The 27267-nt window shown below is 41.0% G+C and overlaps 6 protein-coding genes across 7 annotated transcripts; 3 read left to right on the top strand and 3 right to left on the bottom strand.

Annotated features, from left to right (window-relative positions):
• The first annotated feature begins 138 nt into the window (after positions 1–138).
• On the top strand, positions 139–1466 carry LOC133838017 (uncharacterized). The gene is made up of 2 exons (XM_062268940.1): positions 139–676; positions 732–1466. The coding sequence occupies exons 1-2, from the start codon at positions 234–236 to the stop codon at positions 1396–1398; spliced, it is 1110 nt and encodes a 369-aa protein (XP_062124924.1). The 5' UTR covers positions 139–233; the 3' UTR covers positions 1399–1466.
• Positions 1467–1873: 407 nt separating this feature from the next.
• On the bottom strand, positions 1874–4959 carry LOC133838015 (bromodomain-containing protein 8). The gene is made up of 3 exons (XM_062268937.1): positions 4241–4959; positions 2967–4109; positions 1874–2907 (listed from the first exon to the last, which is right to left on the bottom strand). Exons 1-3 carry the CDS (start codon positions 4863–4865, stop codon positions 1958–1960), a joined length of 2718 nt encoding a protein of 905 aa, XP_062124921.1. The 5' UTR covers positions 4866–4959; the 3' UTR covers positions 1874–1957.
• A 443-nt stretch (positions 4960–5402) lies between these two features.
• Positions 5403–8248, top strand: LOC133838018 (CDGSH iron-sulfur domain-containing protein 2 homolog). Its single transcript, XM_062268941.1, has 3 exons — positions 5403–5564; positions 6096–6316; positions 6446–8248. Exons 1-3 carry the CDS (start codon positions 5468–5470, stop codon positions 6527–6529), a joined length of 402 nt encoding a protein of 133 aa, XP_062124925.1. The 5' UTR covers positions 5403–5467; the 3' UTR covers positions 6530–8248.
• LOC133838016 (elongation factor 1-gamma) lies at positions 6806–8921 on the bottom strand. Its single transcript, XM_062268938.1, has 3 exons — positions 8779–8921; positions 8484–8633; positions 6806–8323 (listed from the first exon to the last, which is right to left on the bottom strand). The coding sequence occupies exons 1-3, from the start codon at positions 8788–8790 to the stop codon at positions 7190–7192; spliced, it is 1296 nt and encodes a 431-aa protein (XP_062124922.1). The 5' UTR covers positions 8791–8921; the 3' UTR covers positions 6806–7189.
• Positions 8922–8957: 36 nt separating this feature from the next.
• On the top strand, positions 8958–14794 carry LOC133838013 (ubiquitin carboxyl-terminal hydrolase 1). Of its 2 annotated transcripts, none has more exons than XM_062268936.1 (5): positions 8958–9094; positions 10928–11437; positions 11494–12574; positions 12639–13281; positions 13343–14794. In XM_062268936.1, the coding sequence occupies exons 2-5, from the start codon at positions 10939–10941 to the stop codon at positions 14483–14485; spliced, it is 3366 nt and encodes a 1121-aa protein (XP_062124920.1). In that variant the 5' UTR covers positions 8958–9094; positions 10928–10938; the 3' UTR covers positions 14486–14794. The 2 variants fall into 2 exon arrangements, with proteins under 2 accessions (XP_062124920.1, XP_062124918.1); XM_062268934.1 differs by having other exon boundaries at positions 9079–9439.
• Positions 14795–17232: 2438 nt separating this feature from the next.
• Positions 17233–25647, bottom strand: LOC133838019 (aminopeptidase N-like). The gene is given in 8 exon segments (XM_062268942.1): positions 17233–17638; positions 17705–18225; positions 18417–18966; positions 20081–20938; positions 21001–21156; positions 21212–21400; positions 21402–21694; positions 25535–25647. Coding segments are annotated over 7 exon segments (2787 nt in total). The 5' UTR covers positions 21686–21694; positions 25535–25647; the 3' UTR covers positions 17233–17409.
• Between the last annotated feature and the right edge of the window lie 1620 nt (positions 25648–27267).

Below are 27267 nucleotides of genomic sequence, written 5' to 3'. Positions count from 1 at the left end.
ATTGCTATTAACACGATTTTGAACAATTCATGCTTCATTTTTTTTCGGTGTGTTCGGTGTGTGTGTGTGTATGTTTGTTGTGTACTTAGTGGCCAACTACCGCATTTCGCTGGCTCTCGTTGCTGGACTGGCGCACCAGTTTCAATTTCTGATTGCCGCTCGACTCGTGCGGATCGTTTGAGCTCGTCGAGCTGTTTTGGGGGGAAAACATTGATCTCTCGCTCGGTAACAATATGATGTGGTTATCAATGCTGGTGCTGCTGTTGCCTTCGACTGCTGTGCTGTGTCTGGAGGACAAGACTAAATCGACGGTTGTTGATGACATTTGGAACGCCTTCAGGGCTGTGACCAATGACAGTGCGCTGCTCGATCACATCATACCGGAAATGTATGCAGCCAGCATGCAAAAGACAAATCCCAGCTTCGTTTTCAAGATGCCAACCAGTGAACGCGATGGCTACCAGATGCTCACGATGCAACGCTCCGATTTCTCAACACCAATCTTCCCAAACATCAGCAGTCAATCAAATATTGTGGGCAATGATGCAGTGCAGCCAACATTGGATGGCAATAGTCATCTTAAGTCGAGTCCGGCAGTCGAATGGCAACAGCTGGGATTACAGGGATGGGTGGGTGAACTGAAGCCGCCGTTGCCATGGCAGGAGCAGTCACACAAGTGAGTAGAGAACATCACCTTGAGGAGTCACATTACAACTTTTGCTTCTTCACAGAGATGTGCACCCACAACCGCCAGCATTGCCTTTGGCGGAATATCCACGCGATGAAATTATGCACGATTTGAAGAACCAACATTTCAATGGACGCGTTACGGACATTCGAGTCATTGCTAGCAATCAGCATTCGACGCCAGTTGATGACCTGATGAATGGAGAGAATGTTTACATAGCACGTGCCAACGATCCCTTTGGCTACTCCATGCGATGGGCCTTGAACAATGACACAACTGCCCAAGATCAGGCGTCGAATGAGCGCGGCAAACGCGATGTGGCCAGGCTGTACTCCATGATCAAGTGCTCCACGAGCTGTGATCCCTTGATCTACAAGGGTTATGGCTGCTATTGTGGCTTTGGTGGTCATGGTGTGCCCACCGATGGCATCGATCGCTGTTGCCGGCTGCACGACAAATGCTACGGGCAGAGCAACTGCATCTCGTACCTGGAATACTTTGTGCCCTATGTGTGGAAGTGTTATCGTGGCAAGCCACTGTGTGCCATCGATCATGGCGAGTGGGGTGGTCCAGATTCTTGCGCGGCACGATTGTGTCAATGTGATTTGCGGCTGTCGCGCTGTTTGCGCAAATTCTATTGCCCAAATGGACGCGCTGTTTGCCGTTCGTCGCGTTCGCGTCGATTGCAGAATCTCATATTCTTCGATTGAGTGCGAAGCTCAACTGCCAGCTGCCAAAGACATAATAAAATTGTGCAATCAACGTGTTTCCTAAAAAACAGAACTAATTAAACTACTCGGAAAAATCTAATTTCACAAAACAATTATTGTTCTAGATATGACTAAACAGTTGGGCAATATCAGTGAAATGCAATCTGCACTAAACATTTATGATCAAATAATTGCTTCAGCATTATACTTTGCTTTGAGATACTTTAGATTTGAAGCCTTGAGTTTAAGTACTGCAAAATTTTAATCGTTCTCATGACAGCCCTTGAATACTCTTGAATCGCATCTTTAATAACGTCTACAGCCAAAAGACAGATCTGTGTCAAGTTACGGCTACTTAAATATTAAAACTGAGAGACTGGTTTTGCATTCACAGATTTACCAGCTCTAAAAAACTTTTCCACCAAATTAGCATACCTTCTAGTCATGCTGAAACGTCGAACCAAATCCAGTTACATTTGCTGTAAAGTTTATTACGTAAAAAAGATTGTGATTTGATTTAAACCGCAATAAGAGCACAACAGCGCGGTTAAAATGGAGATTAATGGTGTCGTTGACTCTTCCGTGAGCCGCTGCGTGCTTTATTGCCAGCCGGTGTCTTTTCTTTCTCCTTTTCCTTCTCCTTCTCGTGCTTGCCACTTCCAGTGCTCGTCGAGCTGCCATCCGATTGGTGAGCGTGATGCGAGCTCGTTGCAAACTCCTTGAGTGCCTGACACTCCTGCAAAAAGAGACGCGCTGTCTTGTGCTGTGCCGAGCTGGGTTTGTACATCAGCAACATATTGTGGCACATGAGTAGCACATCCCGATGCAGCTCGCTGATGTTGCGCAAGTGCCCAGAGTCAATGTTTCGCTTAATCGTGGGCAAGTCCATGGGACGCAGACACAGATCGGCCTGCTTCAGTGGATGCTCATCGTGAAAGGGCCGACGAAATGGCGCAGCATGTTTGCTCTCCAGCAGCGAGCTGTAGATGCTCAGGAAGAGCTTCTTGGAGGCGCCGCGCGTTTCGCGACGATCATCGGTGTGCTCACTGGATGCCGGCGAGTTGGGGATGCTGTCGATGACCGGCGTGGATGAGCAGCGACGTCGTGAACTGGATCGCGCTGTGGAATGATCGCTGGCCGTTGTTGTGTCATCGTCGACCATGGGACTCGCCGAGCGATCGTGATGATTTAGCTTGCGTAATAATGGAGGACGAGCTGGCACCGCAGCGGGTGCTGGCGTTATACTGCTTGGTTGAGATTGTCGCGGCTGGGCAGTAGATGAATCGGTCTCATGTTTGTGCTCGGCTTGCGATTTAGACTTTGAGCTACGTGCGGGTTCATCTGTTGCTTTGCTGCTGTCTGTCAGCGAGGAGGATTCCTCATCTGTATCATGCACTGAGCTGGCAGCTGCCGGCGCATTTGATGTCTTGGTGTCCATAGTGGACTCTGCTGTTTTATCTGTCGTTGCTGCTTTAGCTGTTTCTGTCTTGGTTGCATCTTCTTTGGCAGCTGCAAATAAAAAGTAATTCTTAAACTGATATCTAGGTTGGAGTTAATTGTCAACTTACCTTCCACCTTTGTTGTTGATGTTTTCTCAGTTTCCACATCGGCAGCTGGCTGCTGAACACTCTCCTCGGGCTGCTTTTCTGCTGCTTCCGGCGTGGGACTTAAGCTAGTTGCTTTAGCTGCCGTTTCAATTGTTTCTAGCTTGTCCCCAGCCTCTTCTACTGGAATTTCCTGTGCATTATCCTCACTCGAACTACTGGCAATGGTTATCGTTTCACTTAGCTCATCGACTGTGACCTCATGTGTGATGGGAGTTGCTGCTGTGCTTGTGTTTCCTTCCGTTGCAGACTGACTGCGATCTTTGCTCTCTTGGGAGGCAACTGCAGCCAGCGGTATGTTGTCATTGGAGTCATCGCTGGAACCCAGGACAACCTCTGTGACTTTCGACACCGTTGGTGATTTGCTCGACTTGCGACTATCGCCTTGCTCCCGCTTCAATGCATCCAGCTTGTCCTCAAAGTCAACTACTTCGGGTTTGCTTGCAGTTGTTGCCGGTGGCGAATCAACATTGTTCACATCTTTCAACAAGTCCTCATCAATGACGCTGGCCATGTCAATGTCTATGTCATCCATGATGTCGTCCATATTCTTGAACACCTCCAACAACTGTTGTTCCTCGGCATCGGATTCATCCAACGTCTCTGCTGGCTCTGCAGCAGATGCTTCTACTTCGGCCGCAGGTTTTTGATTTGTGGTGGCTTCTGCATCCGCTGCTTTAGGTGCTTCAGCTGCTTTGCCTGCAGCTGCCAATTTGTTCTTCTCGAGTAGCATGGATAGCGTTGGCGCTGCTTGCGACGGACTGCGTCCAGTTGTGGCCACCTCAGCTACAGGCGGTCCGCTAATGGGACGTGTCATGAATGCTGGATCGCTCAGATTTTTCGCCACAATCGCCGGTTGATTGGGCATTGCGCTGGCGCCGCTCGTCAACAACGAAGTTATCGTTGGCGCTGTTGCTCGTGCTATGCTTCCTAAGCCAACTGTGGCTTGTGTTGTTGTGGGCGAGGTGACGCTATTTGCGGCGGAGGCATTGTTACCACTGCCTCCTGGCGATTTAAGCAGCGATGTGAGCAGCGGTGCGGGAGCTGCCTGATGTTTGTTTGTGTTGCTGCTACTGCTGGTGTTGTTGGCAGGTGCTGTGCTTGTGCCTACAATAAAGAATTTAAATGTTAACTTAACATGTGCTGATCGAAGACAGGACCTAGGAACACGTAACCCTTAATACAACACTGAAGCCATTTCCCACCTTCTTCGGACAAAAAAAATAATTTGCACTTACCTGTTATGTCCTCCACATCCATGTCTACGGATGTGGTGTCAGCTGTGAGATTGGAACGCCTCGTTGCGGCCGTATTGCTGTTGTTGCGCCAGCTGCCCACATCTTTCTTGCGCTGCTCACGTTCTCGCATGCGATTCTCCAGTTTCATTTCATCAATACGCTTGGTCTCCTGCTCCTTCTCGATTTCCTGCCACATTTGCTGCAACTGCTGTTCACTCAGCATGTCCGACTGCAACGATTCGATTTCACGCTGCACTTTACTGTACAATTCCTGATCGCGTCGCATCTGTGTTTTGATCTCTGCCAAACGCTCCTCGGTCAGGCGGCGCAACAACAATTCTGTGGGTGTCTCAACAGCGACTGTGGCTGGTGAAGAGAAGCCGCTGCTTTCATTGGTGCGTTTCTTGCGTTTTGTGGTCTCCACCGTCTCCAAAAGATGCCCATATTGGACGGCACAGTTCTTTTGCGAATACCAATCTGCCGGTCGTGTGTTGCCATTATTGCCGCAAACAGATTTCAATGTGCGGCTCACTGTGATCCAGTTCTGGTCGCCACTGCATGATACAGCCGATGCCAAGCAAAGGTGCTCCCGTTTTGTCCACGTATCGAGAGGCGTTCGACTCATTTTATTGCAAATCTCATTAAAATTATTTTAATTTCACAAGTTATATTCGCTTTGCCACCAGACTGTCTTGCTTTGTTTTAGAGATGGACGAAAACCGATAGCAGAAATCGTTATGTTTCGATGTTCGATGTTTCTGAATTAGCACTGTGACAGCACTTCATTTTTAAAGTATACCAAAATTGTAATTATGTAGCAGTTACAAATATTATTCCATGTTATTAAATAGAACGTAAACAAACGCATAATTTAGATTTAAATTAGGTACTATATATTACAAAAATATACAAAAATCAAATACATAAATAAGAAAAGATAATACACAAACATTAAACTGTACAGTTTGAAGAATTTAATTTTCTGTTTAAAAACTTATGGCACTGATTTAAATTAATCATATTAAATTAATGCAAAACAATACTTTGAAACAATACTTCAATATAATTTGAAATGTTACGCTAATTTGTATTTATATATATATTGCGGAAATGGTATATTACTAGTATATTTTTCCTAAAAACAAGTGGCTATAATTTTGAATTCCATGTGCGGTAACACTGTCTACTGCATTTGTGTTTAATTCGTTTTAAAAATATAAATACAAAATGGAACCAATATCGCAATTAGTAAAATCTACTTTACCTAACTATTTGTCCAATTTGCCGATTCCCGACACCTTTGGTGGCTGGTTTAAGTTATCATGTGAGTGTCGAGCACGAGTGTTTTGCCAGAAATTCGATCATTGGAATTAAACCCTAAGGTTGCCCTACATAAATTTTCAAATCAAATGGGTTTTAATGACGTAGCTAAGAGGTTTTTAGTGATTAGTATTAGCTTGGCTAGGTTATGTGGCGTGATGTCAGATTTTTCAATTGGTTTTCTATGCTTTAACAGCGTCCAATGCAGTTGTCAACTGTGTCAACGTTATTATGCAACATTTTGGTGTTAAAATCGCGCCATTGTTGTTGTTGTTGCTGTTGTTGCTACAAAAACCAGATTGACCATAGGAAACCTCATTTACAGTTTTTTGTTGTTTTTCTTTTATCTATGATAAAATGGAATATGATAAGTGAAAGAAATGCCGCTTCAATGCTTCCCAAGTATCGTTCTAGATGTGTTGACCTTGTTCTGCTTATAGTTTGTATTATTTTTATGATTTAGCTCTTTAAGTATATCTATCTGACTATTTACTGATCTCTTTCCTAAATGTTCTCTCTTTCTCACTTATTGCAGTCAAGGATTGGCTGGCGCTTGTGCCACCCACCGCTGTTGTTGCCGGCATCGGCTACGCCGGTTATCTGGCCTTCTGTCCAGCTGCACAGCGCAGATGCAGCCCGAAGAGCGGACGGTGCAATGAGACGATTCGCAAGCATGAGGCTAAAGTGGTGGATATGATTGATGTGGAGGATATTGCAGAGAAGGCGGCATTCTGTCGTTGCTGGAAGACCAAGAACGTAAGTGCCGGCAAAGTCTCATTTTATAGTAGGGAATGTAGGGATACAATGTTTTTTAAAAGAAATATTCCTATTTACCATATATAATATATAATTTTTTTTAATATTTACATATTTACTCTTTTATAGTGGCCCTATTGTGATGGCAGCCATGGCGAGCACAATAAACAAACCGGCGACAACGTTGGTCCCGTTGTGGTCAAGAAGAAGTAATCATCAGGAGGCATCTTGGACGTTCTTTCCATTGATGATTTTGCCGTTTTCTGTAGCATTTCCTTGTTGAAATTTTCGTAGAGCTTTTCTACATTTTGCCACTTTATTAAAAACGCAACCAGTTCTGATTGCAAAATTGTGTAAAATTCTTCAGATTAGTCAACCGACGATATTCGTAATATAAGCAAAACAAATTGAGCCGATAAAAAATGAAGCCAATAAAAACATAGTGTCTGTATTGAATTCACAGAATGAAAAACAAACAAGTTTATAGACTTATTTTACTTGAGTAGAAAACGCATATTTATTTTATTCATTGTGTGGCATAAATTATTAATCCTGGCTGATGACAATCAATAATTTCCATGTTGAAACGCAAAGTGACAAAAACAATTCTCGTTTGAAATACAAAAATGCAGAAGGCAAATTGTGGTGTTTGCTGAGCAAAACCAGGACATATATATTTGTATTCTTAAGCACACGATGTCCCCGATGTCTCCTCGTTCTCTGTATCATCTCTCCATCTCCATGTTCTCTCTGTCTCTCTCGTTATTACTAATCAGTTGGAACTTAGCTATAAGGGGCGCATCGTGCTTGCTTTATTTTTAATTTTTGCTGCATATTGTGAATCTCAAAAAATTGTGTTGTGTGTGTTGCATTTTATTTGAAAATCTTGCCCTGGTTGAACTTGCGACCTTCCTTATCGGCGCCGGCCCACGAGAAGTATTGTGTTACCAGCTTCTTGGTCTCCTCGCTCTTGGCATCCAGTTTCTTCCAGTCGTACACCTCATAATCGATCTGCCAATCGGGCGACAGAGTGAAGGCGAGCTCCTGTCCACGCCACACCCAAATGCCAGAGATGGTGCTGTTGTTGTCCTCGCCGAAAAGGCAGACGGAGGCGAATGCCTGTTTGCGCATCTTGTCCAGACGCTGGAACATGCCGGTAATCAGATTGCACGACATGAACACCTTGGACAGTTCATCGTTGTATTTGTATTCGCCCAACCAGATCGAATAGTTCTCGGCATCGAATTTCTCAAAGAAGTAAGGAATGGACTTGGCCTCTTCCTCGTTGGAATAGACGCGCTTGAAGTCATCGAAATTGAAGGTGCCCTTAGGCAGGGAATCGAAGGGATCCTTGGACTTGGGCTCCAGAGCCAAAGCCTCATCGGCAGCATCCAGCTCCTCGGCGGGTTCCTTCTCCTTCTTGGGTGCCGGCTCCTTCTTCTCCTTGGGCTTCTTCTCCTCCTTGGGCTTAGCGGGCTGTGCGGCAGCGCCAGTCTTGTTCTTGGCCTGGAATTCAGCATACTTCTTGGGATCAAAGACTAATGCCTTCTCGCACAGTTTGTAATCCTTGAGCACAGCCTGCACCTGTGGCTGGTTAAGGATGGTGAGGAACCAACGAGTCAGGCTGGGATAAGCGCTACGTACGCTTGGTTCCAGCACGCTCTCGAACAGATGCAACAGGCTGCTGAACACAACAATGTCGGCCAGTGTGATGCGCTCACCGGCCAAATAGGTGGCATCGATCAGCTTCTTGTTCAGCTGCTGCAGCACCAATTCGGCATCCTGCTTGGCCGTGGAGTTCTTCTGCTGTGGCAGAATGCCGAGCAGTGGGAACACCCAGGCACAGGAGACGGGCACGATTTCGTTGTCAGCAAACGAGATCCATTGCTGGACTTGAGCCTGGACAAAGGGGCACTTGCCACCGCGCAGCTGTTCGGTTGCCAAAAAGTAAGCAATGGCATTCGACTCGCTCAGATATTTGCCATCAGCGGTCTCAAAAGCTGGCACCTACAAAGACAAATTTGATGCGTCACAAAAAAATTGGTAGTACAAAAAAAGAGATGACGTTGCAAGCTGACGACACCCGGCTTTTGCTTTTTTTTGGCACACCCAAAAACGTAATGGCCATTTTAATGCAAAATATACAAAATATGATATTTGAACTTACCTTGCCGCTGGGGAACTTCTTTAGGAATTGCTCCGATTTGTTGGTCTCGCCAAAATTGAAGTTCTCGGCCACTGTCACCTTAGCGCCCGAGTATTGGGCAGCAATCAGCGCCTTGTAGGCACGGAAGTTTTCGGGATAAGTGTAAAGCGTCTGTAATTAAAGCAGAATGGCAGCGAACGACCATTAGTAACGTATGCGCAAATGTGTTAGCTATATATTGAGTACAAATTTGCCAATTATTTGTGTAGGATTGCACAATAATTCGCAAATTAAAGCGACGCTTTTTTTCACTTACTCCAGTCGACATCGTGATTCTTGCCGGAGAGAAAGAAGAAGACACAGCCAGTGTTGCCGTCAACTTAAAACTTGCGAACTGTTGAAACCAGAGGAGCAACAAATTGCGTTATACCTATTACAGTGAGGAGTCAAATTTTGCTTGCGTGTGGAGTAAATGCTGTAGGCGCAACGAATACGCGACAGCGAGTAGATGTCAGCCAGCGAGCGAGAGAGGCCGTATGTGCTGCTCACGGCACACAATTTTTCTCAGCAAAAAATAAAAGTTTAGTGCCTGTAAAACATCTAAAATTGTAATTTAAATTATTTCTAATTGTGTAAGTGCAGCGCCGACTAAAATCAACAATGGGCTAAACTGATTGCAACCCGATAAAAATAAAATAACACACACACATCAATGCGAATACCGCTGCAGTGAAAAAGTGAAAATTCGAGTGGTGTCTCAAGCTCAGCCAGAAGCAGCGAGAAGTGAATGTCTGTGTGTGTACGTGTACGTGTATGTGTGCGTCTTACGTTTGCGATACGTTACGTTGCAAGTGAAATTTTTGACAATTGCCCCAGCGGCGGCGGCGGCGGCAATTGGAATTTGTTTATATTATAATTCCTTACAGTGCGCTCCACAGAACTGAAGCAACTGCCCGCAAATGTTGTTCCCCAAATATGTGAGTTTCATTTACAGTTGTCGCATCCACACACACACATGCACACGTATACTTTTGCGATTTTGCAAAATGAATGTCACACACACACACATACACAGCATCCAAAGCAACTGACAGTTTATTAGGCAAACGAAACGAAAAAAAAAAACGTATTTTACATACATATGTGTAGTATAACTGTTGACTTAACAGCAGTGTAGCCTTTGATTTGTGTAACCTTAACATTATCATCATGCGCCTTTTGCCCGTCAAGCGTCAACGTCATTTTTGTGCACCTTGTGCGACATGTGACCTTCATTCCAGCAACAAAATCAATAGCAATAGAGCAATCTACATGGTCTCTACACACAACACACTTCATTCGCATTTGCATTCACATTTTTAGTAGTTTGTTTGTTTGCTGTTGATTTGCCCCTGGCCTACCTCACCAATAAAACAACCCTCCCCCATCTGCCCGCTCTTTCCCATTTTTCGTCTATCTTTCTCTCTCTGTCTTTCCACCTGTCGCCGGTCAATGTGCTCGCCATTCTCTTTACATAATTAGCCCCATCTCAAAATACTAGGGGGCACAAATAATAAATATGTTCATGGCATGTGACCCAACAAAGCCCCTAGGGACAAGGCCAAAAGAGTCAGCAGGCAATTAACTATCAACATGTTGTCATTGATTCACAATTATGAATTCAATTTACATCCAATTCATGAAATTGACCACGCGCAGTTCTTAGATATATGTATGTATGTAAGCTCATTCCTTCAACATCAATTGCAAATAATAAATAGCTTGTAGTTGTTTGTGGTTGTCAAATGAATCATGGCAACAACTGCCTAAAAGATTACCGCATTATACAATTTTCTTATCAAATATTCAGTTATCAGGAGGCAACTGTTTTTTGTTGTTTTTTTGCTTTCGATTAATTTTAGTGACGAATCTTCGTTAACGCACGCACGCACGTAATAATAAAATATATATATCAATAAATCTATATACTTTAGATTTTTAAACCGAACTATTCTAATCTGATTAACTTTTTTTTTGTGTTTCCCCGAAGTCTGCAAATAATGTTGATATATCAAATAATTTAGATTACTTATCTTTGTTTTTATTAGCATTTTTTTTTATATTTGTAATTTCTGGATCGATTTATTTTAATTTAATCTATTAATGTTTTTGAATAATAATGTTTCCATTAAATGTTATTTCAATTTCGTATTTACTTTAAGTGTAAATACAATTAATTCATAATCAATTTTGTTTAAAGATCAATTATATTTTACTCGGTTTTAACTGCACGTTTTCATGATGGTTGCTGGGAAACCCTATTAGCAATGCAATTATCAATTTGCCAATTTACATCAGACCAAGCCTTTTTGTTATAAGCATTTCACAGCTGTTCTTTTCATAATCAGTAAAACATTTCAATTTATATATTATATTGAGATAGAAATAGTAACTTTGAATTGATTCTTGTTCTTTTATTCTGACAGGATAATGAAAGATGCACGAATATGACATATATGCGCTAAATGAGGATCAAGCCCGTCTTCCGAATGGCAAATACAAAGTCAAACAACTAAACCAAACTGAAACACAAATCAAAAGTTCGCTCAAAAAGCAAACATCAGCTGATCAAAACGAAACTTCCACAAGTCCCATAAAAACCGAACAGCGCAGATCATCAGCGACAGCTTCACCGTCAAAGCCAACAACAACAACAACCAACTCTTCGATATATCCAGAAGTGCAGGAGGTTATCGATCAGGTTGTCAACCAGGAGGAGGAGGTGAAAACCCAACCGCCAGCAGAAGTTCAGGAGAGCCCAAAACGTCGCCGACCGCGACGCGTTTATGTGGCTGAGTTTACACGTTGCGCCAGTCTACGATCACGTCAAGCGCCAGCAGTTGTTATTGTTGCACTAGAGCCACCAATAACACCGCCGCCGGCACAGGCATCGCCAACACCAACCGAGTCCTCCGAGGAGAAGTATTTGAAGCTAGGTGAGCGCTTAAAATAGTAGAAAAGAAAACATTTTATTAACATATTATAATTGCAGATCAATTCAGGCCAGAATTTTGGAATCGCATCGAAGAGGAGCCGGAGCCGAAGGTAACTGGCAAAAAGAAACGCGGCGGCAGCGTCAGCGTCGGTGGTAGGAACCGGAAGCGTCGCAATCGGCCTGAGCTTGATACGAATTTCTCGCCGGAAACAGCTGCGGCCATTGCAGCGGCACAGCTTGAGCTCGACTCGGCGAAACCGGCTTCGCGCTCCATCCGCAAACGCAAGCGCAGCGGCAACAACATGTCACTGTACGACAGACGCTATCAAACGTCGAGCGATGAGCAGCAGCGACGTGGCGGCGGTGTGGCCAATGGCTATGCGGTTGGTGGCAACGGGCTACGTGCTGGCAACAATGCGGCAGGCGCTAGCGATGTCGATGTAGCTGAGCTGCAAAGCCATCAGTATTATGTGCCCACCGGTGGCAGCAGTTCGAGTAGCACAAGCGCTGGCGCTGGCGCAGGACTCAATGGCAGCAGCAGCGGTGCCTTGAATCATGTGCCAGCCATGGGCACCCTATGCAATATTGGCAACACATGCTATCTGAATTCGGTGGTCTATACGCTGCGCTTTGCACCGCATTTCTTGCACAATCTGCATCATCTCATTCACGATCTGAGCGTGGTGCAACAGACGATCGTGCGACAGAATAATGCCAAGTCAGCGTCGCTGGGACGCAATGTGAGCGGTGGCGGCGTGCATTTGGAGCATGCGAGAAGCTGGAGTAGCAAAGATTTGGCCACCACAGAGTCGTCGTCGTCGTACAACAGCAATAGCACCACAAATGGCAGTGGCAGCAGCTCCAGCAGCGGCAGCAGCAGCAAGTCAAGTCTGCAATCCGTCAGCGAGAAGCTGCATGAACTGTATCACAGTCTGCATGGCAATGAGATGGCCGACTCGAGTGAGCCATATCATGCGGACACATTGCTGCATGCCATACAGGATGTGAATGCCACATTCGAGGGCAATCAGCAGCAGGATGCGCACGAGTTTCTCATGTGCGTACTCAATTGTATACGAGAAACGAATCAGTCGCTGATCAAGGCCATTGGCGAGTGTCCCGAAGTGATTGCAAATGGGTAAGCAGACACTTTCAATGCTCTTCTATTTGGGCATATCTAATTCAATGTTTGATTCTTGCAGTTACATTGCTAATCCCGACGAAACGGACACGGTGGATGCCCTGGATCGCTCTGATGGAGGCAACCATGCGCTAATGAGCGCCTCTGGTAATGGCTCGATTGCCACTAGTCAAACACAAAGCACTACGACAACAAAAACATCGTTTTTCTCACGCAAATCGAAGAGAAAAGACGAAGTGAAATCATCGAAAGCAACGCGAGTGCAGTCACCGCTAAAGGACAACAGTCCAACCACAAGCGGCAGCATGGGACCGCCGCATGCGGCCTCCAATAGTCTGTTCTATTTGAACACAGTCGATCTCAGCGGCAGCAGCAGCAGCACCAACAGCGCGGCGCCAAGTGCAGCTCCAGTGACCACAACCACAACAGCAACTGCAACGGTGCCAGCAAAATATTCCAGTGATGATGAAACGAACTCGGCTAGTCTGCTAAAGGATAAAATGCGATTGGAGGAGCGCATACGTGAGCTCAATTTGAACTTCTTCAGCACCGATTTCGAAGGCATTGTGGTGCTGACAACCAAGTGCCTGAGCTGTGAGACTATAACGCGTCAAAAGCAGGGCATGCTCGACATTTCGGTTCCCGTGCCCATATCTGGTTATGATAATGCCGAACTGCAGGAGAAACCCAGCGCCTACATACAGGTGAGTAAAAATTATTATTCACACCCAACTGATTGCTAATTCGTGCATTAATTCATTGCAGAACTCGTGCATTACGCGTGAATATTTTCGCGGCGACAACAAGTATAGTTGCAACCAGTGTACCGGCTACACTGAAGCCATACGCTCCATTTCATACGAGGTGCTGCCACGTCTCTTGGTCATTCAGCTGAATCGCTTCTCGGGCGGCATGGAGAAGGTTAGCACCTATGTGCCGACCACATTTACGCTGCCCTGTTTCTGTGCCAAGTGCTGTGAACTGAGCGACGCCAACAAGCTGCACGTCTACAAACTGTACAGCGTCATCACGCATGTCGGTGCCACACTAACTGTGGGCCACTACATTGCGTATACATGTTTTCTGGACTTGGCCAGCGATTATATGAACTGTCCCAAGGATCGTCGCAACACCACAACGAGTCACGCACAGTCACAACAGTCGGCGTCCGCGGGCAGCAATGAGAATGCCGCACCGAGCAACAATGGCAGTAGCAGCAGCAGCAGCATTGTCAGCGCACCCGTCTCGGCGGCCGCTTCGGCGTTGGCCTCCTCGGGCACCAGTCTGATGAAGAAGATGAAATTTGGACGCAGCAAGGCGTCGAGCAGCGGCGATATGAGCAAGAATGTGAAGCAATTGAATGGTTTCACCAGCAAGACCATCACAAATGGCATTGGCAAACTGAGTATGAACACCACGTGCCACGGCGTCAACTGTTGTGCCATGCGCCTGTGCTGCAGCCAACAACAGGCCAGCAACAGTGCGGCGGGCAGCAACAGCGCCAGCAGCAGCGATTTCAGCGAGGAATCACTGCAGAATGGCAGCAACAGCAATCTCAGCTACGGCAGCTCGGCCAGCAATTCAGCGCAATATCCCACAGGCTATGGCAGCACGGGGCGTGGCGGCGTTAAGGCAAATTACACACAAGGGAGCAATGAACCGATTTGGTATATGTGCGATGATGATAAAATCAAAGCGATGACACAGCGAGAATTTGAGGATTTATTGTCACCCACGCGCAAAATAACAATCACACCATATTTGTTATTCTATGCGCGTTTCGATCTGCAGCCAGCGGCCCAATCGACGCCCTCAAAGCCGCCGTGCACATCATCGACACCGCCACCGCCGACGCCACAGAGCTCGTGGTCAAATGATAATCTGCAAAGTGGTCTGCACAAGATTTGAAAGGTTTTCGCCACATTGCGCAACGGCTATTTGAAATCGTCAACACAGCAAAGAGGGGGAGCAAGAGCCCAGGATACGAGAGGGGCAATCCACGTCCACGATGGGGACACGGATATAAACACACATACGTACTGCATCGGTGCATACAATATGTCGTCTCTAGATTAGGTCACACGAGTGTGCGAATATATACAACAACACAAAAGAAAACAAAACAAAACAAAACAAAAAATAAGTGAAGCAGAAGTCTGTTTGTTAAACAATGTACTCGTTTAAGCTATATCGATTATCTACATACATAAAAAGAAATCTACATTTAATAACTATACGAAAACTTGTTTAAAACTAACTTAACCTTTTGACTGAAGCCAGCCCCCAAGCCCCGCAGCCCCGCATCCCTCGATGTGTAGCTCTGTGTGTAGGTTAGTTATTCCAGTTAAAGTTCTGATGATGACATCGATTTCACGACCAGGTCGAGATCTCGTATTGTGTTATTCTTCTTTCTAATTTCTCTACATCATCGAGACAAACACACAACACACTCAAACACACACACACACACACACATTGGATATATTAAATATATCGCAGCTAATACTTGTTCATTTCATTAAACATTTTTTGTAAATGCACCCTATAAACGTGGCATTTGAGATCTGGCAAACATTTGTTATAAAGTTGCTGCCAATAAAGCAAAAATATAAGTCAGATAAACAGATAATTGTAAACACGAATTTAACACGTTAAGAACGCTATTAATCAATTGTTTGCGATATCGCCTCAAAAATTACACACACACGATTTCGATATGCATTAAATGTAAATTACAAAAATCAAACAGATATAAAGGAAGAAAGAGAGAGAATGAGAGAGCTCAAATCGGCTATTCATAAGCTGAAGCATCACATACATACATATAATAATACTATAGTTCAGTTCTATGCGTACTTCCATAAACAATATATATTGAAAGCAAAACAAATTGAGAAAAAGTCAGCAGTTAAATATATCTTACATACACGCATATACATACATACATACGTACCGTACATCAATATAGATATGTCAGTGCATCTGGTCGTACTATATACAAACATATAGATGCATATGTATATCAAGTGTTAAATAGTTGTTACGAGTATAAATCCATACAAAGTATAAAGAAACGCCTTTTCAATCTTCAAAGGTATTTGAGTATAACAATAACAGCAAAGCAGCCAACAACAAACACAAACTTACATCAATACATATAGACAACAGACTCAATAAATACCAATCAGTGAATTGTTACAAAAAAACAAAAAAAGCAGAATTAATAAAATAGTTTATATTGATGTTTTTCATAATGCATAGCTAACAAATCGAAACAACTTCAAGCATATAAATCAGACTCTAACACACATACACACGCTCACACACTTACGATAATTGTACTAAATAATGATAACAAAATAAATAATAATTATTAAAAAAAACTACTTTATCTGTTTAGAAGTTTAGTTGACAATTAATAAACGTTTTTGTTTCAGGAGCGCTGCTTTAGTGATATTAACATTTACAACAAAATAAATAAAGAAAATTACACACCAACACACACATATACACAAACACATATTATACATATACATATATTTATTTAGATTGTAATTTAATTGTAATTTGTAACATTAACAATAATTCCAATACAAACATCCTTAATAAGAGAAATCAATTCAACTTTCCACATGGTACGACAGTTGTGTTAATTAAAAACAAAGCGCCGTTTAATTACAATTGCAATTACAATTATTATTATTATGATTATGATTACGATTATCATTATTGATTAGCATTATAGAACATGCTTGACTAAATATACGAAATATACAACATACTAACTTATATCTGTCATTAATCTATACATCAAGAATCTTCTCAGTAGTTGAACTGAGATTTTTGAAGGGCAAGAATTTAAGGTATGTATATAGTGGAATTTTTAAGAATTCTAAGGGTATACTTTTCGATCAGGGTAGTTTTATTTTAAAATTTGAGATTTCAATTCATATTTATTCGATTTTAAGTAAATAATCAACGAGTTTCACGCAATGTGACTCGTTTTATTGCATTTCTAATTAGCATGTGACGTTTGTATCGTCTTTAGGCGATAAATCTACGTATTTGTTTATCACAACTTGATATTGTTATGTGCTTTCACTAAAGATACACAGATTCTCTAAGTCACTTGCTTAGAACCAGAATTATTGGTTTCCTATCGCAAGCATTCCATTTCAATAACCTTTGAGATCTTTAATCCTCAATTTTAATAAAATATATATTAATTCAGAATGGAATCCAATAATTTATCTTAGAATCTTTTGAATTCAGAGGGAGATTTCAAGAAGTATTTTTGTAGTGAAATACAATAAAACTTGGTAAATTTATCAAATTTTTAAGCTGAAGGCCTTCGCTGCTATTGCTTTATCAATAGCGTTAGTATTAATTTTAATTATAGCTAATCTTTAAATAAATAAATAACATTATTTAGGAATTTTGAATTTTTTAGACAGCTTTATTTATTTTCCAAGATAGCCTTAGTCAAGCAAAAATACTGCAATAAAATACTAACAAATAAAAATACCAAATACGAAAAATTAACCCTCTGTTACTTGAAGTATTTTATATTTCCCAGTATTACCTATATTTAGTATTTCCATACACCAAATATTCGTTTTTTAAAGACAACCTTCCCTTTACAGAAAAACATTGGATTTTTTATTGTATATAATTTATTGGAAACTTGTTTAATACTCGTACAGGCTGATCTCTTAATTGTTGAATTCGTTTTTACTATATGAGCTGATGAGGACTTTCAGAAAGAACTACATATGTTGAGTGTACTCGTAATTATTTAAGGATATTCGTGCAGCTAAATTCGCAATCTAGATCTAGATCATCGTCTCAATAGAGCGCGACAACTGGCGATAGTTGCGTTGCTTCCATTGCACATTGGTGAGCATCGTCTCCAGCGTTTGTTGTATGGCCTGTTCAAGACCCTTCAATGAGCCTCTGTTGGCGGTGACAAAGTTCTTAAAGTCCTCAAAGTCGCTCTCCAGGAAAGTTTGCTCCGAGAACGGTGGCAACAAGCGTGACATGTCCTTGGTAATCGGATGGTAGCTGAAAAAGGAAAAAAAAGTATCTCAGTAACTATTTAAGAAGTTATGTCAAGGAGTGCACACTCACAATTTGTAGATAAAGTCCACGTTGTTCATAAAGTATTCCCTGGCCAAATGGAAACCAATCTCATTGTAGGCAATTGCCTGGAAGGCCCACATCGAGTCCTGTCGGCGAATGCCCTCCTTGGGATCAAAGGTCAGCTCCAGATAACGCTGCAGCAGCCAAACCTCACGCGAACAGCCCAAAGATGTTAAAATCGTGCGCTTCTCGGCGGCCACATTCGAGTTCTTATAGCGCGTCCACAAGAACTGCCAATCGGAGTCGCTGCCCTGGCGAATGGAAGTGCAATAGACCGTTGGCCTGAGATTGATGGGCACGGGATTCTTCTCATCGGGTTTGGGCTCCGCACGCCAGGCGCGATAATAGGACTGAGCAACCTCGACGCAATCCTCCACTTGATACTGACAGGCCCAGTTGCCGACCATGGTCTTGAGCAGCACCTGTTCCTGTTGCTCGATGCCGCTGAAGGTGTCGTTCAGGCCATTCAGATGCAGATAGATGGGTGCAATGAGCTTTTGCATGTAACGCTGTGAAAGATTGAACGTTGAATTAGGTTTGAAACAAACTTGAGAGTTCATTGAATTCTTTGATGATTTTGTGACTTTCTTTGGGCGACTTACGAAAAACAACAACTTTATTTTTTTTATTGAGGCAGCCGCATTGAAAACAAATTCAAAATGAGTGCGAAAAAAGGGTGAAATATCTTTTCTGAACTAACCTTGAAGAACTCATAGTTGGGCGTCTGTCGAATGATGTTCTTGATGCGTTTCAGATTCTCGAATGCCGATTTCCAGGGCAAATATTCACGCTCACGCTGCAGATATTCGACTAGACGCATGGCAATCTCATAATCCTGCTCACCCGTCCAGGCCAAGTAGAGTGCATCGTCAATTAGCTGAGCTCGATTGATCACATGAATGCACTCAAATTCACCATTCGTCAGCGTCTCAATCAACAGCTTCCAATTGCGCTCATCGTAGTTCACTTTGTACAGCGTCGACAGTTGAGTGTTGAAGATGACCCACTGATCGTTGCCAGGCAGATCAGTGATTGTCTTTGGCAACACTCCGCCATTCTTGTCGCACTCCATCCATGCCTTGGGCGCCGTGTTGTTAAAGTCCTGCTCCCCTTGGGTGGCATAGCTGAGTGGCACCCACCAACAACCCCCTCGGGCTGTGCGAGCGATCTGCGTGTTGAGCAAGTAGCGCTCCTGAGTGAGCTTGGCGGTGCCCTGCTCGTAGTTGCGGGTCACATTGATGATGGGGTAGCTGAAATTCAAATATATTAAGTATACGTGTGTTAAGTATGCGTTAACTTTGACATTCTGGATCATTTTCAATTTTGTAATGAATACAAAAGAAAGAATTTTTATAATCGAGAATTTTTACTTCCTTAATAATAATTCCAAGAGAAATTGTGGTTGAATTTGAATATAAGCTTCTACTTTAAAAATCAAAATTGTTCTTTTGCATTATCTTCACATACTTGAACAAATATTCAGAACTTAAAATGTCAATCTTTTAAGCCGATCTTCAATATTAACCTTAAAATGTAACTATTGAAAAGTGTAAAAAGTATATTTTTCATTATTCGATAATTTGAAGTACTTAAATAATCACCCATAAATAAGAGAACAAAACTTTCAAAAAGTTTTTTAACTTTAAAATTAGAATTACTTTTAGGTATACTTTTGAATTGCAAACAAATATAATTCTTATTTATGAATACGCTCACTTATCATACGCTTAATAATAGTTCAGGATATAATAATTGTAAATTTAAATTTTAATTGAAAAAATGAATAATAATACTGCAATATTATATCAAAGTTTATGTACCTAAAAGTCTAAAATAAAGCCTCTTCAGAAAAGAAATTCACTACAGAAAGAGCTCAAACTTCTCGAAAAATTTAAGTGATGTAACATCATTATCTGATTTAATAAGTATTGCATAAGAACAGTACTTAATAAGTATTACTTATTCTTGAATTCCTGAATGTTATGATTTCAGGAAATAAGAAATGAAATCGTCATGCAAGCTTGTCAATATTCAAATTAGAGTTTACATTTGTAAATGCAAATGCAGTACTGCAAATTAATACTCATGAAATAAGACTTTCAATCTTAAAGCAAGATTTTCAGTCTAAAATTAAGAATTACAAGCAACAAGATTTGCATTCTTAAAAAAAGAATTTGCATTCGGAATGAAAGACAAATACTGGTGTATGATTTTGTGATTTCAAAAATAAACATGATTGGCATAAGAATTTTAAATTAATAATAATCTCAGTATTGAAATTTTATGAGATAATTGAATGACTTGAAACTTTTCTTTGATCTTGATGATGATTATTTAGATATTTATTCTCTATTTGTGACTTACCCCGTTTGCAGTGTCCAGGAGTCCATGATGCTCTTGATGTCGTAGCTCTTGGGCAAAGCGCGATATTTGTGCGCCGCCTCGGTGAGAGATTCCCAGAGATTGTCCTGCTCGGCATTGCCATAGGAGTACTTCAGCAGATACTTTTGCAGACCGGCGCGGAAGGATTCGTCGCCCAGGAACATGTGCATCATGCGCAGCACCGTCGAACCCTTTTGATAAGAGATTTGATCGAAACTCTCCGAGATTTCGGAGACCATTTCAATGGGCCGCGAAATTGGATGACTGCTCTCGAGAGCATCGCGTCTAAAGATGGTCAGCAAATTGCCCAGCGACTCCTGCTCGAGAGCATGCCACTCAGGGTTAATGTTCTCCACACCCAAGCTGGCCACATAGGTGGCAAAGCCTTCGTTCAGCCACAAGTCCGTCCACCACTTCATGGTGACCAGATTGCCGAACCATTGATGGGCCAACTCATGGGCAATAATCGAGGCCACGCGCTGCTTGTCAACCAGCGACGAATGAGCCGCAGAGTAGAGCAAAGCAATCTCTCTGTAGGTGACCAAACCCCAATTCTCCATGGCACCAGCACTAAAGTCGGGAATGGCAATCTGATCGATCTTGGGCAGCGGGAATTTGATGCCAAACAAATCCTCATAGTACTGCAAAACTTTCGGTCCAAATCCGCTGGCATAATCACACTGATCGATGGCATTGGGACGCGCCCAGGTGCGGAAGAGAGTGCTGTTGGGCAGCGTCGAGGGTTTGTGGGCGAAATCATTGACCGAGTAGGCAATCAAATAGGTCGACATGGGCACCGACTCGAGGAACTCGCACCAAATGTAGTCGGCAATTTGATCGCTGTCAAGTGACAAAAGCACAATTAACAAAGCAGTTAAAAGTTTACTTGGAGTTAACTCACTTGTTTTTTGATCTCCTTAACGGGCATGTTGCTCAGTCCAGTGTATTTCTTGTGGTAGCCGAGGGTGACCACAAATGGCGCCTTGAAATTGGGCTCATCAAAGCAGGGGAAGGCCAAACGCGCCGAGGCCGGCTCAAATTGTGTAATCGATAGCCATCTGCGGATGAGTTTTATTAGCTGAGAGACTTGCTAAATTCTTGCCTTTGCATTACCTGGTTTCATTGGCCACCGGATCGAGATAGGAGCTGCGATAGTAGCCTTCCAGCTGGCGATTGAGATCAGCGCTAAATGGCATCGACAGCTCATAGACTTCGCCGGCCAAAAGTTCATCACATGTCTGCATCACATAGAAATCATGCTGTGAATTCACTTCGGTGGAGGAGATGCAATTCTTTTTTGTCCGCACTCGAAGTATCTTTCAGAGTAATCAACGCTTCATCTATGGTCAGATTCTTGGCATGCAATGTGATGTTCTTCGTGTTCTCAAGCACTTCGATCAGTATCTTCACATTGCCCTCGAAACGCAGCTCTTCGGGATTCTCCAGATGTGTGAGCACACGCAAATCGTATTTCTTGGGACGCAATGCGGTGGGCAGACGATAGTAGCTATAGCTGGAGCTAATGCTGGCCATGCTTACGCCTAGCAGCATGGCGCTGGCCACGAGCAACGTTGCCAACAGCTTCATGGTAACCGCCTGTGGAGTGGAGCGAAATGAAAACAATAAAAACAAAAGTCATCGTAAATTATTGTAAATCACTTTGCTAAATTAATGTTAATGTTTTGAACGCTGTTTAATAATGAATCTAAATCACTTGCTCACTGTTCACAGTTCAATTTAATAATCAATCCAAACGGAACGCAATCAGCTCACAATTCTCATCGTTGTTGTTAACTGTTTTTTGTATTGTTTTAATGCAAATTTGTTGTTCGACTTTGTTGTTTTTGTTTTTTTTTTTTTGTTCAATTACTTTGGCTATGCCGAACACGTATTAAGGTCTGGGCCAATGAAACTCGCAACTTAAACTCAACTTGAAGTCTACACTTGACTGTTATTTGCCATTAAGCACATTACCTTGCTAAACGTAATCTAATTTTGTCTCGATTTGTTTAAGGTTTTGAGATACTTTTTATAGCATGAGCAGAGCATCGAGCTATGGAAGCTTCTTCATGTTTAAGAATTTATTAAATTGCATTAAAAACATTATAAATATAATTCAGAACTTTTCACATTTTTATCAATTGATACTACAATTTCTAGTTACTATGAATGAACCTTGCTGTCATTAAATTTCATCTATCTATCTAACCCATAAAATATAAAATTATGCTTAATCATAAGTCTAATCACTATTATTCATAGAAATAATTGCATGAAAGTCAATTTGCGCTATTAAATAAAAAAAAGAGTTATGATATTTTAGCGAAACTAATAAGTTATACATTCTATTTATAATGATATATTTAGTGAGAATCAATTGCTGTATTATGGCATATTAAAAATGTTGTATTTAAATATTTACGCTAACTAAATTAAATACAGATTGCTATATTCACATAATTAGCATAAAAACTTTTGCCAAAAATCAAAATTCAATAAGAATATAATCGATGTATAGAATCTTAACACCTTTAAAAATTAAACCTTAAAGATGTACGTGATATATTTATACATCTTAAAGATTTAATTTTATTTCTTATATTTTAATATAAAAATATAAAAAAAAATAATTTAAGCAGAGTATTGTATTAAGTACCCATATTTGAAATATAAACTGAATATTAAAAACTTTTTTGTCAACTTATTTGAAAATCATTGTATTAAGTTTTGATCTATATATTCTGCTTAATAAATGACTTAAAATTAGATACAATCCCAATTTTAGTCTTAATAATCTGTATTTTCTGCTTAGTAAACGAAGACAATTTAGATAAAATTGGAATTTTATTCATTTTTATTCACAGTAAGATCTGTATTATAAATGTATGCAGAAGGAAAGAATTCATACACATATTCTATAATTTATTGATTAAATTTTATTCATCCTAGTGTTAGAAACTAAAGTTAATAAAAAAGTAAATAAATTGTATTTGATTGTTTTTATTGAGAAAAAATCATATCTTTGATAAAACCTGAAGACTAGACGGCGTCCACTATATTTTAAAATTAAATTTAAATTAGATTTTAGCATCTTAAGAACTATCCTGAGAATCAATTGCAAAATCAAGGTAAGAGAAACTCTTTTGTTTCTTCAGCAAGCGTATTGAAACTTCGTCATTGGACAGCCAATTCATCATTCATTGTTTATGATTGTTGTTTATTGTTTATTTACGTTTTGTTATGCTCATTTTGTACACAGCAATGCAGTTCGTCTTCACAGACAGTCTTCAAGCGCAGCTCACGTGCATGGCATAGAAATGACAAATGGAAAAGAGAAGCGAACGAAATCACAGACAGAAATCATAATGCTAAACAGCTGATCGTCAAGTTGTAGTTATTATATATTCGAAAGCGATTGCAACTGGATCTGCAATGTCAAGATGCAAGAAGCAAGCTTTATAAACTGCAGCACGTTCAACTGCAGCCAGATTCTTGACTTTCTTGTGGCAAAGCTGAAAAGAACCAGGAGCTGGGAAGTGGGAAGTGGGAGAGTGGGAGATGGGAGCTAGAAGACAGAACTTGATATACCAGCTGTGTATAAAACTCCTAACTCGTTTTCTTCTGTGTATCTACACTTTTTTTTTGTCATTATTTATTTATGCATAAGCCATTGCTGAGAGCGTGTGGCATGACTATATGGCTATATGGTTAGATGGTATTGGGTGCGGGTGCGGCCAATGAACTCTCGGATTATCATATCACCTCTGTTCTTCGGGAGCCAGTTCTTCTTGGAGTTTCAATTATGTATTGAGAGCATGGCAAAGGCGCCGATTCGAAAGCATAGAAGATTTATATGCTCGTAACTTTCCCAAATGAAGGAAATGTCGCGTATTTAGTTTCGTATGGAAATTGAATGAATTTAAAGTAGTTTTTATACCCGCTACGCATAGGGTTGAAGGGTATTATAATTTTGTGCTTGCAGGAAATGTAACGGACAGAAGAAGGCATCTCCGACCCCATAAAATAAATATATCTATATATATATATATATATATACAGTCGAGATGATTTAGCCAAGCCCGTCTGTCTGTCTGGCCGTCCGTCCGTTTGTATAAACATTTAGATCTCAAAAACTATAGGGGATAGAGCTATAATTTTTTTTTACAGCACTTGTTATTATTATTATTTGTTTTAGATTTTTGCCACGCTCAAAAATTATAGGGGATAGAGCTATAATTTTTTTACACTTTCGTCTCTAGAAATCGACATAGAAAATATAATTGAGCAAACGTAATATTGTAGCTAGAGTAAACTAGAGTATTTTGGTATATACGTAATCAATATGGTATATAAAATGTGGTTAAATCAGATAAAAATTGTAAAAGTTATTTAAGAAACAATTTTGTATAGCAAAAACCTGCAATCTGAGAATCTGGTATATTTTGCACTCTTTGGTATATTATTTATTATTTATTTTGAATATAACACTATATTGATACTATAGTATTTTTCGGAATATTAAATTGTTTTATTTTTAAAATATGTTTTTCTAAATAGCTAACGGGTATCTCACAGTCGAGCACACTCGATCGTAGCTTTCTTTCTTGTTTGCTGTTGTTGTTGTTGTTGTGGTTGAATGCACAGATTGTCAACCACGAGTAGTGTGAATAGTTGTTACTTAAACAGATGACATTGACATATCAATTGAACTCAACTTGCGGCGAATTCGCTGAATTGATTTGCACGCCTATGAATTTCTTTTATTGTACCAAGTTCATTGCGAAAGTGAAGGGCAACGAAAGCCGAGTGTGTTGAACTGATGTTGACTATGAGGAAATGTTTGCAAATTGAGGCAGATATTCTATGTATGTATGTATGTGCTATAGATCACAAGTTTGCTAAATTAACTTTCAGTCAACAACCTTAAAAACTATCCCAAAGTACGTCAAACAAACTATAAATTTTATGAGCTGCTGCAAACACAATTAAAATGAGAAACTACTAAATGAAAATAACAAAAAAATAATTAGTTTAAACAATTTCAGAGCCGAGAGCTCGGTTCTCATTTGTAGAGCTTATAAAAATTGCAGTTCAGTTTGAATTGCAGGGCGTTTAAGTGCCTGATTATTTATTGTAATTGAGAAGTTTTATAGTAAACACATATGGTAATTACACAATGTGCAATCCCAGGGCAATAGATTTATGGCGCTGTCAACGTTTGCTTTATTTTCGTTGTAACTGCTAATTTGTTTAGCACAAAATCGTTTTGTTCTTGTTTTTGTCAAACTTGTTTTTTCGGTATCCGAATTGATTGCAAAATACTTGCAAAGTTACACAGCGTTTTTTTCTCTTTTGGTAATTATGATTTGGCACTTATTTATGGTGTTATTAATACAAACGGTTAAGAACGCGTTTAGCAGAAGAAGAGACACTAACCGAACCACACAATTGAAGCACTTTAATTGTCCAAAGATGATGCGAGCCGTACGATGGTCGGCGGCAATCTAAAGATAATGTGAGCACAGCGCTTTTATCTTATAGCAACGGAAAGCAACGCAACGCAACGCGACACGCACACAAAGACACAACACAAATACAAACACAGTTGTTGCTGCTGCGACGGCGATGGCGGCTTAAACGAGTGCGAATCGTGGCGTCGGCGTCGGCGCACTTGCGAGCTTTTAAAGAACAATTGCTAGAGCGAGAGAGGGAGAGCAAGAGTGGCAGACAAAGATAGCAACAAAAAGAGAGAGAGAGCACGCAGCGGGAAATCAGGCAACAACTTGCACTGGGCTTACACGTCGTATGCGCAATTTAAATTTTCAAATGCACAGACAGCATGAATGAAGATGCTAAAGCAAAGCATTTGCTGTTGCTACTGCTGCTTCGACTGTTGTTCACGACGCCAACGTGTTTTTTGACCTTAATTGCGCTGATTAACCCGTTTTTCGCAGCACTTCAAGCCCAGTGGCCCAACAAAGAGTCGCCCAAGAGAGATAAGAGGCGCAGACAGTCCGACAGTCCGACAGACGGACAGAAAGCAGCACACAGCGTGCTACACTTTTTGGTTTGCTAATGCAAAGGCGTAACAAAAATAACACTTCACGTCCACAGCGGGACACAAACACACACGACTATCAACTGGATGTTTGTTGTGCCACAAAATTATCATATTGTCGCCCTTCAACAGCGCACACACTTACAGCAAGTGGCTGAAACTTTGCATTCAACAGTATTTTTTTTTTGTCGGCTTTAATGTTGTTGCCAAAAGCTTAAGCCTTACGGTAATTGCCTTAAAATACTAATTGCTTCATTGGCGCTTATCATCAGAGATGACAGTGGGTATTAATTTAATGGCTGGCAGCTTAGTGGCCGGCAATTCCCATTAAATTTATACTATCCTTTCATATTAATGCAGTCGGGCAACGTGACGTATGCGTAATGGCCATTAATCCTTTTGCATTTATGATAGTATTAATATTTGTTAGGTTAATATATATCAATATATATTTGGCTACTTTAAAAATATTGACCGTAAATAAAACTTAAAAATAATAACAAACAACTACGTATTTTCGTTTAAGCAATAATCCTTTAAATGGTCGCTACCGCCATCTAGCGCAAGCTGCTCGTACTTTTTTAACAACCAACTGCCGGTTTGAGCTTAAGCTTTGTATAGACACAACCCATCTTAGCGAAGACACGCGTTGTATTATTTGCCGAAAATATTATTCGAGAGCGTGCTGTTAGCAAAGTTTCACACCTCAGTGGCGCCACCTGCCAGTGTTTAAAAATTTTGAGTTGTAAAACAATCAGGCAACGCCAGCTGAAGCCGCCAAGTTTAAAAAGTTTGCTAAAAGAATTAAATTTGTTTTTTTCATTTAATTTCAATGTTTGTTAAGATGTAAATAAAATACCAAAGTTTTCAGTTCAATGTTTTGTAATTTATATTTAAAATGTACGCCTTTGTTCAATAATATTGCCTTTTTTGATGCAAAAATAAGCTTTGCTTAAAATAATCATTAAATAATAAATTTGTTTTTTTTTTGTTTTGTGGTTTTTGTCGGGGTTTTTAAGTTTAGGTTTTGGGGTGTACAATGGTTTAATTATATAAAAATAAACAAATAATAAGCGTAAATTGGACCTATCAGAGAAGTTTTTAACTTTCA

Source organism: Drosophila sulfurigaster, chromosome 2R (genome assembly GCF_023558435.1).
Source record: "Drosophila sulfurigaster albostrigata strain 15112-1811.04 chromosome 2R, ASM2355843v2, whole genome shotgun sequence".
In the NCBI taxonomy this organism is placed as follows: domain Eukaryota; kingdom Metazoa; phylum Arthropoda; class Insecta; order Diptera; family Drosophilidae; genus Drosophila; species Drosophila sulfurigaster.
This window is presented reverse-complemented; position numbering and strand designations above follow the sequence as displayed.

Bases quoted from the DNA above. Each gene is read 5' to 3' on its own strand.
- LOC133838013 (XM_062268936.1), top strand. From the start codon at position 10,939: ATGCACGAATATGACATATATGCGCTAAATGAGGATCAAGCCCGTCTT. The intron at 11,438-11,493 runs GTGAGCGCTTAA...TTATAATTGCAG, and splicing joins GGAGAAGTATTTGAAGCTAG to ATCAATTCAGGCCAGAATTT. The intron at 13,282-13,342 runs GTGAGTAAAAAT...AATTCATTGCAG, and splicing joins AACCCAGCGCCTACATACAG to AACTCGTGCATTACGCGTGA.
- LOC133838016 (XM_062268938.1), bottom strand. The intron at 8,324-8,483 runs GTAAGTTCAAAT...TTGTCTTTGTAG, and splicing joins AGAAGTTCCCCAGCGGCAAG to GTGCCAGCTTTTGAGACCGC.
- LOC133838018 (XM_062268941.1), top strand. From the start codon at position 5,468: ATGGAACCAATATCGCAATTAGTAAAATCTACTTTACCTAACTATTTG. The intron at 5,565-6,095 runs GTGAGTGTCGAG...CACTTATTGCAG, and splicing joins TGGCTGGTTTAAGTTATCAT to TCAAGGATTGGCTGGCGCTT. The intron at 6,317-6,445 runs GTAAGTGCCGGC...ACTCTTTTATAG, and splicing joins GTTGCTGGAAGACCAAGAAC to TGGCCCTATTGTGATGGCAG.
- LOC133838017 (XM_062268940.1), top strand. From the start codon at position 234: ATGATGTGGTTATCAATGCTGGTGCTGCTGTTGCCTTCGACTGCTGTG. The intron at 677-731 runs GTGAGTAGAGAA...GCTTCTTCACAG, and splicing joins TGGCAGGAGCAGTCACACAA to AGATGTGCACCCACAACCGC.
- LOC133838015 (XM_062268937.1), bottom strand. From the start codon at position 4,865: ATGAGTCGAACGCCTCTCGATACGTGGACAAAACGGGAGCACCTTTGC. The intron at 4,110-4,240 runs GTAAGTGCAAAT...TCTTTATTGTAG, and splicing joins GGATGTGGAGGACATAACAG to GCACAAGCACAGCACCTGCC. The intron at 2,908-2,966 runs GTAAGTTGACAA...TTTTATTTGCAG, and splicing joins ATCAACAACAAAGGTGGAAG to CTGCCAAAGAAGATGCAACC.